The following is a 16,679-nucleotide window of genomic DNA, read 5'->3' as shown; positions in this document are numbered from 1 at the left end:
AAAAGATAAGGACTCTTTGAAAATATAACCACAATACCATAGGCCTAAAAAAATTCACATATGAATGCTCAAGATTACATTTATTATTTAATTTGCACCTTGAGTACTGTGACCAATCTTTTCAGCCCATAAATTCTAGAATCTTGATTTGGTCTCAACCAGATCTGTCAGATAAAATACAGGACGCCCAGTTAAATTGGGGGCATACTTACACTAAGAAATTATTTGTTGTTTATCTGAAATTTGAATTTAAGTGGGAGTTGTGCATTTTTATTTGCTAAGTGACCCAAGGCTAGTGGTAACCCTAAGTTATCTGAAGGGTTGAAGAAGATACATTTTGGATCAATACAGAACATGAGACAGAGAAGAACAATATTTAACTTTCTGGACTTCATATTGAACAATCAATAAGATCTACACTTGAAGTTTTTATTTTAATAAGTTGAAAACAATCGTTTAAAACGGGTCCTTTAAAGAGGGGCCTCTGTGTAAGCCCAGATGACCAAAGAGGATGCTACCAAACCAGAATTCCTGCAGAAAGAAGCCACACCCTCCGCCCCACCCCCAAGAATCAAGTCTGCAGATCCAGGGTCAGCACAGGGCTCTGATGAGATCCATTTAAGACACAGTGCGAGATGGAAGCAGCACCGACCTCCGTATTACAAACAGATGGAATTAGAGAGGAATAGAAATCTGTGAACAATTTGTATGATGAGGTGTTCTCTCTCCATCATGGCACTGAGCAGAGCCACCGTCCCTGTGTGCTTACAGGTGGCTAGGGCCATTTCTTCCAGAGGCCAAGTCTCCCTATTAGGAGTACTAATGAAAGATTTATTTCTCCTAACCTCTGTTCTCCTTCCAAGTCATTATTTGTCTACTGCTGCTTCACCTACAATAAATGATACAAAGAGTAACAAAACTAATATGAAGAACATGGATCATGTAGTCATAATGGAAAGGGACAACTCCAAATCGAATGTCTCACATCTGGACCTGCAGTGGGTATGTGGAGAAAAAAAGGAAATGAGTAATATCTAGAATGTGAAGAATTATTTTTGTTTGAGGTTCTTAAAGTCATTATTTTTATAATTTTAACAATCATTTTGTTAAAAGGTTAAATTAGAAATTGATTTATCACAATCTGATATATTGATTACTTTGCAAATATTTCATTGGCTTACTGACAGTATTTTTGCTTCTTAAAAATCTGAGTGCTGTACTGATAATTTCTTACTAAATTTGCTTCATTATCTCCTTATAGTCCATATCAACTTATCCCATATTTGTCCAGTAATTTATGCTCAATTATGGGGGGTGGGGATGACATTAACTCAATGACAAGGGGGAGAACTGAATTGCAGGAGAAGCAGGAAATTCAGAGTTAACCTTAATTCTGCCCTTTTGCATTTTCCAATTACAATTGGATCTTTCTTTATAGGAATGCAGAGCACAATGTTCCAGAATTTTGTGTCAATATAGGATAAGTACAGGAGGTCCCCAAGAAACCTTGCTTCATTTTTAAGAAACCTTGTTCCGCCTCCTGGTAGGTGGCCATCTGCCTCTCCTGCCTTAGGGCTGAGACCTGGAGGCCACCCAGCAGCTCGCTGGAGGCTCTCAACAATGCTGGGGACAACAGGTCTAAAGAATCACAATGGATCACAAAACCCCACCACCTCAAGCATCTCTAAGTCATGGTGTCTGTATTCCCATGGGCTATGTGAATGCCCATTCACGGTTCTAGATGTTCTGTCTAGACTCCATCCAGTCCAAAGAGATTCTTGGCCCCAATGCTATACCAGCTATTAGTGGATTTAACCCTACTGGTTGGCCCTTCTTACTCCTTTCATGACCTAATCATTAACCATGACATGCTAGTTTTCCTGGTTCTTTTTGTAAACTGGCATACACCCCTGGAGTGGACTCATGATAGAAGCTTTTCCCCACTCTCCACAACAGGAGAACATAAAAAGAAAAATGCTTCCTAAGATTATTCCTTCCCTCATCACCTCTTTTCAGTTCTTTCATCCATCTTTCCTCTTCCCTTCAGCATGTTGGCAATTTTGTAAAGGCAATTTACAAATCTTAACTGGACAAGGAGGGCTTTCCTTCAAGGCTGATTCTAGGATCACAGACAAAGTTGGCTAGCATCAAATGCCAGAGTCCCAGTTTGTCACCTCTACAGTATGTCTGAAAAAAGATTAAAACCAAAGGGAGACAAGACAATAAAAAAAACCCCAAAAAACAAAAACAAAACAAAAACAAAAAAGGCCTCCTGCTGTTCTGACAGCGGGCTAGGATAAAATTTTATCTGGATCCTTGGGAATTATTACAAGCCCTCACCCCAATCAAAAAATACATTCCTTGAGAAAAGTTTTTCATTTCCTCCTCTCCTAATATTCTATATGTGAATCAGGTCAGTCCCAGAGAGGTTATTTTCATCAACACCTAACAACATTAAATTAAGCACAATTTAAAAAAAAAAAAAACTACGCTGATTTTTGGCACATGGCTAATTTGGTAATTATTTTTTTAGTCCTGGTAAAAATATTCAATAAAAAGCAGGTACACATAGATTCTACGGGATAAACTGGGAATGGCTTGATAATTGCACAGATTTAGTGATTTCTTTCAGATGTTTTATGAATAATTACCATGGACATGGGGGTTGGGCAGGAGAGGCAAAATAAATAACCAAATAATTTCAGCAAGGACCACGTCGGCAAGATAAGAACTGAGACGTGAATTGTCTGGGAAGAAGTCATTGTTAACCTGCAGTGGGGACTGGGACAGTGATAAACCAAAATGTTGGGTGGGTGGGGTGTTCACAAGGGAAAAGATTAAGAAGCAAACTGGAAAAAGAAGAAATTGAAGGACTTCTGAGCAAAGAAACTGGATCACAGCCCTCCTCATCACTAACAAGGAATACAAACAAAAACCCAATCCACTAAAAAAAAAAGGAGGGGGCAGAAATGTCACCAGAGGCATCCAAATAAGGAAAGAAGGACAGCCTCGTGGCATAAACTTCAAAAGGAGACAACTAAGGAAAGAGACATAAGATTCCAACAGAGCCTCCAGCCCTCACTCTGCACCACCCCCAACCTCATGCTTAGCAGTAGTGGGACTGGTGAATTGCCCAAACCCTGCAAATTCTCACAAATACCCACACAATTGGAAAGAAACAGGAATATCTTTATCTTTCCTCCTTTCTTTCTTTTTCTTTCTTTCTTTCTTTTTTTTTTTTTTTTTTTTTTTTGACCGTTAAGGAACTAGAAATGTTTACTGGAGAGAGATGAGCAAAAGCTGGGAAATAAACAACTAAGATGCTCTTTGATGAACTATAGAGCTTCTAGAGCTCCACGCTGAACTGCAGGAACAATATGGATTGAGAGAGTACCTGCAGTGGGGAAAAAGCTGCACCCAAATCAGGTAAAGAGAATCTTGGCTGGAACATTTAAAAGAATTTTAAGAGTTCGTGGAGCCAAATTCTTGCAACAAAAGCTGTATGCAGCCCCAGTGGAGCTCTTGCCCTCAAGCTCCACCATTGCAGAACATCCAAGCTTCAAACTGTAGCTCAGAGGGAAAGAAAACATGTCTCCGACGAGTTGGGAAAGAAATCAAGAATAATGTTCTAATACATATGAGAATAAATTAAAGGTCAGGACAGGGCTACACATGCCGAGAATGAGCAAGAAGAAAAGTATGGCAACTATGCAAATTAATGTAACAAAACCCACATAAAGAGAGAGCAGAACTAAGAAACATAGGATAAAAGACAAAGACTCCAGTCTTGAAGAAAACATAATGCAAGGAACAGAAGAAAATTCTCTATGAATGTTTTACACTATAAAATAAATTAACAAAAGATCATAATAAGAACATAAAGTCAGGGCGCCTGGGTGGCTCAGTTGGTTAAGCGACTGCCTTCGGCTCAGGTCATGATCCTGGAGTCCCTGGATCGAGTCCCGCATCGGGCTCCCTGCTCTGCAGGGAGTCTGCTTCTCCCTCTGACCCTCCCCCCTCTCATGTGCTCTCTCTCATTCTCTCTCTCTCAAATAAATAAATAAATAAATAAATCTTTAAAAAAAAAAAAAAAAAGAACATAAAGTCAGTAAAATGAAAGCTCGGAAAACAACAAAATGAGATGAAAAGAGAGATTTCAAAGCAAAGGAAATAAATTAAGGACCAAAATAGAGGCGCCTGGGTGGCTCAGTCGTTAAGCGTCTGCCTTTGGCTCAGGTCATGATCACAGGGTCCTGGGATCGAGCCCCGCATTGGGCTCCCTGCTCAGCAGGAAGCCTGCTTCTCCCTCTCCCACTCCCCCTGCTTGTGTTCCCTCTCTCACTGTGTCTCTCTCTGTCAAATAAATAAATAAATCTTTAAAAAAAAATAAATATAAAAAATAAAAAATAAAAAATAAAGGACCAAAATAATACCAGTACATGACAATTAATAACACAAAAAAGTAAGAAAAATGTAGACATTAAAGAAAAAAATAATAATAATGTTATAATAACATTAATAATAAAAATAATGTCACTTAAGATAAACACATGCCATGAAGAAGAAAAAGATGAAAGCAATTAGAAAATGAAAGGTATGGAGGACAAAGATGATATAACACAAGGATAACTGGCAACCCTGAAATCCAGAACCCTGCAAGGGAGAAAAACCTGAATGTGTTCAAACATACCATTAAGACAATTTCGCTGAAAGAAGGAAGAACAGAAGGTAAGACTGGAAGTGCACACTCCTTCGCAGGAAAAATAAAACTGATGCAGACTCATAACACCAAGCTATTTTCTGAGTCAATTACTAAATGTCAAAGATAAAGAAAGAATTCTTCTGTCATCTGAGTGGCATAAAGAGGAAAAAGTAGGCTGACTTCAAAAGTTTCCACAACAGGGCACCTGGGTGGCTGAGTCCCTTAAGCGGCTGACTCTTGATTTCGGCTCAGGTCATGATCTCAGGGTCTTGAGATCGAGCGCCAAGTTGGGCTCCATGCTAGGCATGGAGTCTGCTTGCCCCTCTCCCTCTTATCCTCCCTCCCCCACTCTTTTTCTCTCTCCCTCTCTCAAATAAATATATACAATCTTTAAAAAAAGTTTCTACATTATTAATCAGAAGGCAGTTAAGCAATAGCCACAAAGTTCTGAGAAAATGAAAATGTGACTGGAGAATACTATACCCAGCCAATTTGTGATTCAAATATAAAGGCAACAGACAAACATTCTCAAGCACATAAGAACTCAAAAATCACAGAAGCAGTGAGTCTGCAACTTAAACATCAATTTGATAACAAAATTCAGCCAACAAAAAATGGAATCAAAATAAGGCATTCATGAATATAGAAGCATGGCAAAGTGACTGATGGTGAAACTGAAGTCCTTTAAATCTAGAGCTAAGACTATAAAACTATGAAAAGTATGGTTACAGCACATATAACAAATGATATAAACCTTGACTCTATAAAAATATTTAATTATGAAAAATTTTGAATTGGGGGAAAAGTAGTAGAAGTACATAACTGCTAATTTCCTCAGCTTTTACAGAAGTGAATAAACTGACGCTTTCTAAAAATGGAATAAATAGCTAAAGAGGAAAAAAATAACAATTTCAACCTCAAAGATTTTTTTTGTAATCATCCTTCTTGACTATGGAAGAATCTTTTAGGAAATGATCTCTCTTACATTATTCCAAAGTTCAGGAAAGTTCTTTGCATTCACTTTAGTTTCTTTTTCATTTGTTAAATTCAAGTAAAATAAAATTGAAAACACTTAATTAAAAAGCACGTATAATATAATCCTACCTTTATAAAATTACTTCTACATATACCTTTGTATCTTTATATGTGTGTACACATATACATACATATCATGAATGTATACATATCATGTAACATACAAAAAGAGAGAGAATAGTGTAATTTCTGGAATGAAGTTCACCTAATATTAATTATGGGTATTTATAGGTGGCGGGATTTTAAATAGTATTTCACATTTTCTTTGTACTTTTACGTATTGCTGGAATTTTTTTTTTTTTTTTACAATGAGTATGTCTCAGTTGAAAAGCAATAATTTCTAAACTTACTGTGGTACTTGCAGAAATAGAGATTGATGGAATAGAATTAATAGTCCAGAAATAAACTCTTACATTTAAGGTCAACTGATTTTCAACAAGGATGCCAAGACAATTCAATGGAGGGAAAGAATAATCTTTCAACAAATGGTCATGAGACAACTGAATATTCACATGCAAAAGAATGGAGTAAGATCCCTACCTCACACCATATACAAAAATTAACTCAAATGGATAAGAGACCTAAATGTAAGAGCTAAAGCTATAAAACACTTAGAAGAAAAGAGGAGTAAATCTTCATAACTTTCAATTAGGCAATGGTTTCTTACATATGATAGCTAATATATAAGTAACCAAAGATAAAAAAAGATAAATTGAACTTTATCAAAATTAAAAACTTTTGTGCTACAAAGGACATTATCAAGAAAGTGAAAAGATAACCCATAAAATGAGAAAAAATATTTGCAAATCACATATTTGATAAGGGACCTGAATCTGGAATATATAAAGTACTCTTACAACTCAAAAATAAAAGACAACCCAAATAAAAATTGGCAAAGAATCTAAATGGACATTTCTCCAAAGAAGATATAAAAAAGCAAAAAGCCAATAAGCACATGAAGAACTGCTCAACATCCGGGCACCCGGCTGGCTCGGTAGGTCGGTAGAACATGCATCTCTTTGATCTCAGGGTCATGAGTTCAAGAGTTGGGTGTGGAGCCTACTTAAAAAAAATGCTCCACATCATTAACTATCAGAGAAATGCAAATTAAAACCACAGTGAGATACCACTTCACACCCACTAGGATGGTTATTATTTAAAAAACAGAACAACTGTTGGTAAGGATGTGAAGAAATAGGAACACTTGTGCACTGCTGGTGAGAATGTGAAATGGTACAGCCACTGTGGAAAACAGTATGGCAGTTCCTCAAATATAATTAAAAGACAGGAAGGCAGGAACTCATACAGGTATTTGTACACTAATATTCATAGCAGCATTATCGACAAGAGCCAGAATGTGTAAATAACCCAAGCATCCATCAACGGATGAATGGATAAACAAAATATGGCATATACAGACAATGGAATATTCAGTCTTTCTTTTCTTATTAATACAGTATTTATTTATCTTCTCTCTGTCAAACCCTGAGCCAGCCACTTTCCCCAGGCTGCTTGGGGAGGTATAGGAAAAGGAACATACAGGGCAGACAAGACACGGGAGAAAGACCTATGGGAGGTGGAGACAGCTCCTTCACATGGCCAAGAGGATGAGAAAGGCCACCACCAGGCAAAAGAGCCCCATGGCTTCCGAGAGGGCAAAGCCCAGAATGGCGTAGGAGAAGAACTGTTGCTTCAGAGAGGGATTCCTGGCATAAGCAATGATGAGGCTCCCAAACGCAGTCCCAATTCCAGCCCCAGAGCCAGCCACCCCTACCGTGGCAGCCCCAGCCCCAATGAACTTGGCTGCTGTGCATCCCTTGAAATGGCACTGGTTCGGAAGCTGCGGCTGGAAATAAGTGAGGTCAGGGGACGTGGGGCTGCCAGGCAGCTGAGGCTCTCATCTGTCAGTGTCCCCGGTGGTTTTAGCGCCATTGCAGACAGTGATCAGCTCAACAGCTGAGAGGTGCTCCTGACCAAGAAGGGGGTGGAGACGAACTTTGCACAGGTGGACATTTTTAGGGGATGAGGGCCTGTGGCAGGAGAGCTGTTCCCAGTGCAAAGAAGACTGGAATATTCAGTTTTAAAAAGGAAGGCAATTCTGACACGTGCTGCATCATGGATGAACCTTGAAGACATTACGTTTGGTGAAATAAGCCAGTCACAAAAGGACAAATATTGTACAATTCCACTTACATGAGGTATCTAGAGCAGTCAAACTCCTAGAGACAGAAACTGCAGTGATGGTTGCCAGGGGCCAGGGGTGAAGGAAACAAGGTGGAGTTATTGTTTAATGGATCCAAGTCTCAATTTGGGAAGATTAAAACATGCTAGAGATGCCTGGTGCTGATAGTTGCACAACAATGTGAATGTACTTAATGTGCTGACCTATACATTTTACAGTGGTTAAAAAGGTAAATTTTTTTATGTTTTACCAAAGTTTAAAAAGTAAAACTTGACATAAAGAAAGGAATGAAGTGCTGCTCCGTGCTACCACATGAACCTAGAACACACTGTGCTACATGAGAGAATCCAGCACGGAAGGTCACATATTCTATGACTCCATTTATGTGGAACACCCAGAAGAGGCAAATCCACAGAGACAGACGGTAGGTTAGTGGTTGCCTGGTGCTGGAGTGCAGGGGGAGTGGGGCGGTGATGGCTAATGGGTATGAGGCTTCTTGTGAGGCTGATGAAAATATTCTGAAAATAGCAGAGTGGTGAGGGTTGCACAACCTCGTGCATATACTGAAACCACTGATTTGTACCCTTTAAAAGGGTGAAATTTATGGTATATGAATATACATATGGTACATGGTATATGAATATATATGGTATATCTCAATAAAGCCGTCATGAAAAACCAATAAAGCTGTTGTTCAGAAAAGATAAAAGAAAACCTGAGTGACCTGGTAGAGGAGGCACTAAGCATTCCACGGGAAGTTGACATCAGCACCTCAGAAGTCACGGGACGGGCAACACGCTCATTTAACACTGCAGTATCTCAGTGCGCAGTGGTTTTAGGCAGTGGGAGTTTGGGCTAATCGGTCCACCAAGCATATAAGATTTCTGAGCCTATTTTCAAGATGCCTTTCCAAATATATGTTTAGGAAGACCCTCCTTTCCCCCCAGCCAAAAGAAAAAAGAATGTAGGAGCAAGGAACAGTCATCTCGTCTTGTTACACTCACGCTACTCCCACTGTATGTGTTCTGGTTGTACACACACGTACATCACAGCTAACACTGTGGACACTGTGACTTCAAAACTGTGTATGAGCATCACTGTCAAATATCAAGAATACCCATCGGACCGATCGGTGTTAAGGCCACATCCTCTATTCTCTGTCAGTTACGAGCACTGTTTTCAGAGCCTCTCCCTCTTTGCTAACTTTCTTGCTATGTGCAGCTTGGCCCGACACCAGTATAAGCTGACAGTGTCTCTCTCTGATAGTTTGGTGGCCAGGCTGTCTGAATATTTCAGTGTATCTTGTTATTAATCGATTTGTTGATGGAATATATACGGTGCATGTACGGTGTGCCGATTGGATATTAGGTACTGGTGAGATAAAGAACATGGTCTGGCCTTGTTGAGCTCATGCACAGAATGGAGGAGATAGAAAAAAACAAATGGATCCACCAATGACAATATAATTATGAATAATGGCAATGACAATGAAGGCAATGACAAGGGCAAAGGGCAAAGAATAACACGGTGGGTACACAGATGTTCGGCGGGGGTGACTCTGAGATTGTGGTAGTCAAGCTCAGACAAAAGGATAAGAAGGAGCCAACCTTGCAAAGATCATTCCAGGTAAAGGGAAGAGCAGGATTGCGTTGTTTTTGTTTTTAAGGTCACGTAAGGTGCAACTATCCACATCCCTGTGCACAGGACAGCTTTGGGTTACAGTCTGTCCCAAAGCTATAGGGAGATCACCCTCCCCAAAACAACACCTCCCTGTGTTCACTTCATTAACTCCCTACTTTCCCTATTGCATTAAATTGTAAATCTTTTCCCTACTTTTTGATACTCACATAACCTAGTCCCCACATGTCACACTCCCTCCAATTACATATCATGGACTCATGACGACTCATAAATTACCTGGGAAAGAATCAACTGCCCATGAAACGTGTGCACAAATTTTCTTAAAAATGCAAAATAGGTGTCATCTCCAAGTGTTTGGGCAAGGAACCGGAGAAGGAAATAGCCCTAGAAGAAAGGAAGAAAAAAAAAAAAGATGTTTATCATGGGTTCACGAGAAAGCTGCTTACGACGCAGCCAACTCTAACTTCCCACCAGCACTTTCTGCACATAGAGAATGTTCTGTCTGACCTGTCCTGGGCTGCCCTTTCAGATCCTTACCAGTAAGGCTGGACCTGGAAATTAGGGAATGGCTACTTTGCTTTCAACCCTTCTGTTAATGCTATTACCATCTGGTTTTTCCTCGGTTTACATGAAGCCTAATGTCCATCACGGACCGAAAGCGAGGAGGGGCCCAGCTCCTGTCTCCCTCAGCTAGCAGGAAAAGCCTTCACGACGTAAAATACTTCCTTATTCCTCCTGTCTTCTCCTTGGAACCTAACGGCAATTTTAAGATTCGGCTCTCCAAAACCGACATGAAGCAGAGAGAAGGAAAGTACAGGGCAGGGAAACTGATTCATGTCTCATTTTTGGGATATGAAGTGTTTTAAATATTGGACCCTCAGATACCTGCCCAGTCATATGACATTACAGTGTGGATAGTCTCTTTGTTTTGTCCCGGCCATGTTTACATGTTTACATGTATAACCTAAAGAGTGTTGCCCCGTAACAACTGACTTCTGTCGCTTAGATGCACTTACCTTTAAATAATGAACCTGCATGAAGACCTTCTCGGGATTGAGCCCATGTTTGATGACAGATGATCCTGAGTCACTCACGTGGCCAGTCTTCTCTTTATTGGGTCTAAAATGATGCAGTAAAATTTTGTTTAAGTATGCACATTTTTCAATAATTAGACCATAATATCATCTTATTTCTTATTTTCAAAGTTGCTCAACAGTGTCTGAGGTCTATTCAATTGTACCAGGTATAATTTAAAACAGTTTATATTATAAATTCATATATTGAACAAGGAGGGATTTATATTTGGGTTGGCAACCCGAGGTTGGCTATTGGCAATATTTTACATCATTTTATCCAAGATTAAAGCTTGCCAGACCCTCAAGGAATCTGAGCCGCAATATGAATTATTTAAGAACCTACGGGCTTTTCTTTTGGTGGGAGTGATGGACTGGGAAATGCAATGGAAAATGCAGCTTTACTCAAAAGGGCAAAGAACTAATATCTTTTAAAAAAAATCCTGAAAGGCCCAATGTACCCACTTCTCTTAATTTGCATTTAAGCAGTTAAGATCTAAGAAATATTTGTACTCTGAAGCCACTTTAAAATATCAAAAACAAAAACAAAAGTCATAGCGGCCCATGTTTTTAGAACAGGTACAGGCATTACCAGCATACACTTTAACCTGTTCATTTCACAAATGAGGGAAACTGAGGCACATAGAAATTAAGACTGCATCCCGGTCTCATAGCTTGTTTTGAGTCGTGGTGACATCAGCATTGAAACCAATGTCTCCTTATTATCTATCACGGTGCTTTCCATTTTGCTCTATAGCTTTAAGTATTTTTTTTTTTTTAAGATTTATCTATTTAATTGAGAGAGAAAGAGAGAGAAGAGCTGGGGTGGGGGGCAAAGAGATAGGAAGAGAGTCTTAAGCATACTCCCCACTAAGCACAGAGCCCGATGTGGGGCTCCATCTCATGACCCTACGATCATGACCTCAGCCGAAACCAAGAGTCGAATGCTTAACCAGCTGCGCCACCCAGGTGCCCCTATAGCTTTAAGTATTTTTAAAAATTCCTTTAAAAAATATAATTGGGTAATAATGAAGCTTCAACAACTAGCTAAAATCAAAATGAGTGGCAACGTACTTACAACTTTCAGCTATTCCAAAATCAGTCACTTACTGGCTCAACAGCCTGAAGAGCGTGACTTGGGGTGAGGGGAGGCAAGGGCTGACCATCGGGCTGGCACATCAGAAAGGGGGGATTTTATTCTTCAAAAGTAGTGTGGTGTTGCAAGGTACATGGCCTTTGGAATCTGAGAGACCTGGTGTTGAATCTCAACCCCACTTCTTACTACTTGCTACCTACAGGCAGATGACTTAAATCCTCTTACCCTCAATTTACTCACTTGCAAACTGGAAATAATCCCACCCAACTCCCCAGTTCCTGTGGGGAATAACTGAGATAATACACGCAAAGCCCCTAGCAAGAGCCAGAGCTACAAAAATTACTCAATAAACTTAATAAAATATTCTGAAGTTGTTAGCAATAAATAGGGCTAAATTCAAGGTTGGTCATCTGATGTTAAGGCAATGAATCTCAGTGGTTCATCCATTTAATCCCATATGCTCACGGACACAAATGTGTCAGGATGCTGGACCCGAATAGAAGGGCCTGAAGATGGCCCACCTTGCCAGTTAGGACCTTTGCAGTGTGTTCTAGCTGCCAAGCAAGAACCCCTGATTAAGTCTCTGCAGAGTATTCCAGTACATTATCTCAGCAGACAGAAGGCACGGGATCAGCAGATTCCTAAAGTAGAGACAACAACCGGCCACCAGAGCTAACTGCATACTTTCAATTTTTGTGCTTGATCCCTGACTTACATACATGACCATACTTGCAGCAATAACTAGTCTCTTTCATCTTCATTTAAGACTCCATTGAAAAGCACCAGCTTTATTCCTGCTCTCAAGTTTGTCCTGGGACTGAGCGTTTTTATAAAGAAAACCACCCTGGCTTTGATAGGCAAAGCCCACCACCCTCAGCCTTGGCAGGAGGACGGCTTCTCAGAGTTGGCCTAAATTCAAACCAGCTTTCCCAGCCCCAAGAGGGACAGACTTGCTGTGAGCTTCTTACGCCTTAAGCTTTGTACTGAGACTATTAGAAGGGGAGGGACACAGAGGACCAACGTAAATCTTGGCTCCAAAGGCTGGCTTCTAGCTCAAGTTCCTAGTGACGCCTGTAGCTGGTGCTTTTTTCCCCTTTGCCTAAATATGTCCTTCCAGAAAGCATCCCTCTCTTACTTTCTTCTTTCACCTTCTCCAAATGAAGAAGTGTTCGAGAAAATTCTTTTATGCTGACAGCATCCAAGGCAAATATACAAGTCCCCAAGAGATTCCTTTTAAAGTAGACGTCGTGCTGGAGAGAGCAGGGCGCAGGCAAGCTTTATGAGAAATCAAAGGGAGTGGTTTTTACGAGGAAAAGATACTCCATGAGTGGGGAAAAGGTGACTTCCATTTCTGTGCTACTCCAGCCCTCATGATGCAACTTATCCCAGGTCTAGGCAGAGAGACAAAGCACGGAGAGAAAGCAGGGAACAAATCAACTCCCCCATCATGCAAAAACACATGAGTCTCACAGGTGAGCGACAGAAGACACACCCAAAAAGACTACATGCCAATGTATGATTCCATTTAAATAATTATGGTCAAGGAACAGGCAAAAGAGACCAATGGGGATAGAGACCAGAATAACCAGAATAATGGTTACCCTTGGGGGCGAGTATTGACAGAGCAGGGAAAAGGAGAAAGGTTTCTGAGATGCTGGGAATGTTCTATATATTGATCTGAGTGGTGCTTTCACTAGGATACATAGTAAAAATCTACTGAGCCATCCAGAAATACCTATGTATGTTACATTTCAATCAGAAAGTTAAGAAAAAATAGATGCACGCAAAGCAGTACACGTTTTGTGAGAATAAAAGGGAATCAGTCTAGGAAAGGAGCTTTGCTGTTCACGTGCCCTGAACACAAGATGAGGATTAATGAAGCCCTCTGCACAATGAAGTATGTTTTTTAAATGACGCTGGGAGAGGCAGAAAGAACTGTGGCAGATGCCACTGGCTCAGTCCCATTCTCATCCACCTTCTTTCTTGCCTCTTATACTATTAAATCTGAAAAGTGAAATGCTCACTTTCCAAGTGTCCTGGCAGCTATGAATAGTCAGAAGACATGGTCCAGGCCAATAAGACAAAAGCTGATAAGGTGGGGTTCTGGGAAAGCTTTTGCTTTCCTTACGATAGACGGAAGTATGATTGGTAGATGGAGGTACAGCGGCCACCCTGCAACCAGGAGACAGTAAGTCAATATGCTATGAGGGCCAAAATCCATCAAATGAAAGAACGTAGTCTTCAATGGGATCATTCAGCTGCTGGCCAGCCCAAGACTGCCTGCCTTCAAACTTGTTATTGTCTGAGAAAAGGAACTCTCGTCATTTGTTTAAGTCAAGATTGCTTTACTATTCTATTAATTATGGCCAGATTCATTCCTAATGGATGGAGAATTGAACTAATACTATCAGCTACCATTTCCTGTTATCCCCCCGTGCCAGGTACTCTGCCAAGCTCTTCTTACGTATCTGGGGCAGGTACTATGAGTACGCCCATTTAAAGCACCGGAAAGTGAGGCCTGGAGAAGACCACAAAGCTAGTTAGTGGCAGAGTTGAGGCTGGAACCCGGGTCCACGGAACACCGGAGTCCTTGCTGAATGCTGAGGCCTCCCCAAGATCCGGGCCCCCACAGTGGCTGTGCCGAATATAAGTGGAGAAACTGAGACAAGTTGCTTACCCTCCCCGAAGCTCAGTTTCCTCACATACAGAGAGTGTGATGAGGCTCAGATAATTTGGAAGCACCTTGTAAACGTAGAAGTGTTAAGCATCTCTTGAACATTACACACCAGTGTTTATTTCCTTGGCTGGAATACATGGAATGTGAGAGATCAAGTTACCAAGGTCGTTTGAGCTTAAATGCCCTTGGTTTCTGTTGTACCTGGCACCGAATGTAACAGCCAAGATTAGCATGACCTTTCCCTTCCTGCCTCCTGGCTTTCCGCCGCGCTCAGAAGCAATATGGACATTTAAAGAGCTGTCAGATAGCAGTGGTATTTGATACACAGTGATTTGACTTAGAATCAAACCTCCTGAAGAAAGGACTGATTCTGCAGGAGTATCACCAAAGGTGGGATTTGGGAAAATGCCTCTGAAATGTGCCCAGGTGTGTCCGCTTGGGTCCGAACACCCACTGCCCCGCCACAGCCCAGACGGGCCGTCTGCCAGCATTCTGCATCTCATACCCCTTGGCCATAGAAGCAAGAGCCACGAGATATCTTCATCTATAAATTCACTACTGCTGTGGTGCCTGAGCCAGAGACTAAGCACCGCAGACATGAGACAGAAAGAGATGAGACAACATCCCTTCAGCATTTCAACCTGCTTGTCTGTCTATCAGTCACAGCCAAATCACAAGGTGTGAAGGGCGGGGAGCAGGACCTCACTCACCCACCATAACGGAGGAAGTGCAGAAAGCGGTCTCATGGTACTTCGCTGAGCCCCAAGTGCACATGTGAGACCTACGGGGGGAAGCACACTGGTTAAGAGTTCGGGGTGAATCTTGACTCTGCCACTTAAGTGCCACTCGAGACACCCAACCCCATGAAGCCCGATCCTTCATCTATGGAAAGGGGACAGACAGTGATCGTGACCATGACACCTCATTAGGCTGCTGCAGCATCTAATAGCACTTAGCCAGAGTTCCTGTTGGCATCTGGTAAGCACAGCATGAATGCTGCTTTCTGGTCATCATGCATTCCGACTGGACTTCAGGGAATGCCGCCGACCCTGCCTCTGACAGGCGAAGTCCTACATGTTCTCATAAGGCGAAGCTGGGCGAAGAGTACACAGGACCTGGTTTTAGGAACCGCTCGTTAGTCTAAAATCATTCCAAAATAAAAAGTATTTTAAAGAAGACATGGCACATATATGAGCCCTTCCACCTTTTCCTTTGCGAAACCGAATTTTGAGTGTAAACCCTTCAGAGGTTGGTCTTTCAAGCTGCTCCTTGTGGAATCATCAGAAAACAGAAAGAAACAACAGATTTCAGGTGTTGCCTAAAGTTGCAGCGAGCTAGAGCTGGGCAGATTCCTGACACACAAGCCCACAGTCTACACCACTTTTACATTTCTGGGTAAAAAAGGAAGGCGGAATGATTTGAAGTACAGGAATCTTAGATCCTCCATTTGTTTTTGCAACAATGTTCCCATCTATAAAATGTGCATTCTTGCCCACTGACTACACTAGCAGAGAGAAGCGGACAGAAAGTTGTGCACACCTTTAACTAATGATGTATCGTGTCAGAGCTACTGTTTGGCAAGTTTGATTATCTGTGTGCTTTTCACAATGGATTTAACAGTTATCCAACCTGAAGGTTCTTCCCCGTCAGGGACCATTATCCTGGAGCCGACACAGCAGGATATTGCTCTGGTGTTGAAAAAGGCAATTGCTAAGATGATTTGAGACAGAAGGAGGCTTCCCTCCAAGGAGCCAAAGGAAAGCGAGGACAGTATATTCTGTCCCCCTGATGGTGAAAGGAGCCAGTGGTCGGAACCTATAGAAGGAGAGGTCAGCTGCCGAAAAAGGTGACAAGGAAAGATTCGGTAGTTAGCAGAACTGTAGAAAACACAAACAGAGTCCACAAATTTTGATAAGCAGGGTAGGGACATGAAAGATGAAATTTAGAAAAGCAGGAGGTAATAAGAATCAGTACAAAACCAAAACAGTCCTCAGGTTTTGAGTGGCCATAAATCAGAAATACCTAAGAAACAAAATCCCAGAGAAAAAAAACAAAGAACAGATGAATACAATGGTCCGAGCTGCATATTACCACATTCAACATAGCAAGAGAGAATCTGGACCTGTTTTCAAAGGAGACAAGGAGAAAATGGAGGGCACAGACCCCACTCTGACTGCACAGAACGTTTCCGGAAGGCGAATTTTCAGAGGAATGTTCAAAAGATGGAGGGGGGGGGGAATGCTGGAGAAAGAAAACAAAACAAAAACAAAAAC

At 41.2% G+C, this 16,679-nt stretch overlaps 1 protein-coding gene and 1 pseudogene across 6 annotated transcripts in view; both read right to left on the bottom strand.

The window, feature by feature from the left end:
- Positions 1–16,679, bottom strand: part of AOPEP (aminopeptidase O (putative)) — a 337,581-nt gene that overhangs the window by 111,036 nt on the left and 209,866 nt on the right. For all 6 annotated transcript variants that reach the window (XR_004914923.2, XR_004914927.2, XM_078061964.1 and 3 more), the window contains 2 exons: positions 10,577–10,679; positions 9,837–9,944 (listed from right to left, as the gene is read on the bottom strand). Coding sequence is in view for 4 of the 6 variants with exons in the window: in XM_078061964.1 (XP_077918090.1) it covers positions 9,837–9,944; positions 10,577–10,679 (211 nt within the window). In the remaining 2 variants the exon portion in view is untranslated. The remainder of the gene's footprint in view (positions 1–9,836; positions 9,945–10,576; positions 10,680–16,679) is intronic.
- LOC144379996 (ATP synthase F(0) complex subunit C2, mitochondrial pseudogene) lies at positions 7,211–7,878 on the bottom strand (annotated as a pseudogene).

Source organism: Halichoerus grypus, chromosome 14 (assembly GCF_964656455.1).
Source record: "Halichoerus grypus chromosome 14, mHalGry1.hap1.1, whole genome shotgun sequence".
NCBI classification, from domain to species: Eukaryota; Metazoa; Chordata; class Mammalia; order Carnivora; family Phocidae; genus Halichoerus; species Halichoerus grypus.
This window is presented reverse-complemented; position numbering and strand designations above follow the sequence as displayed.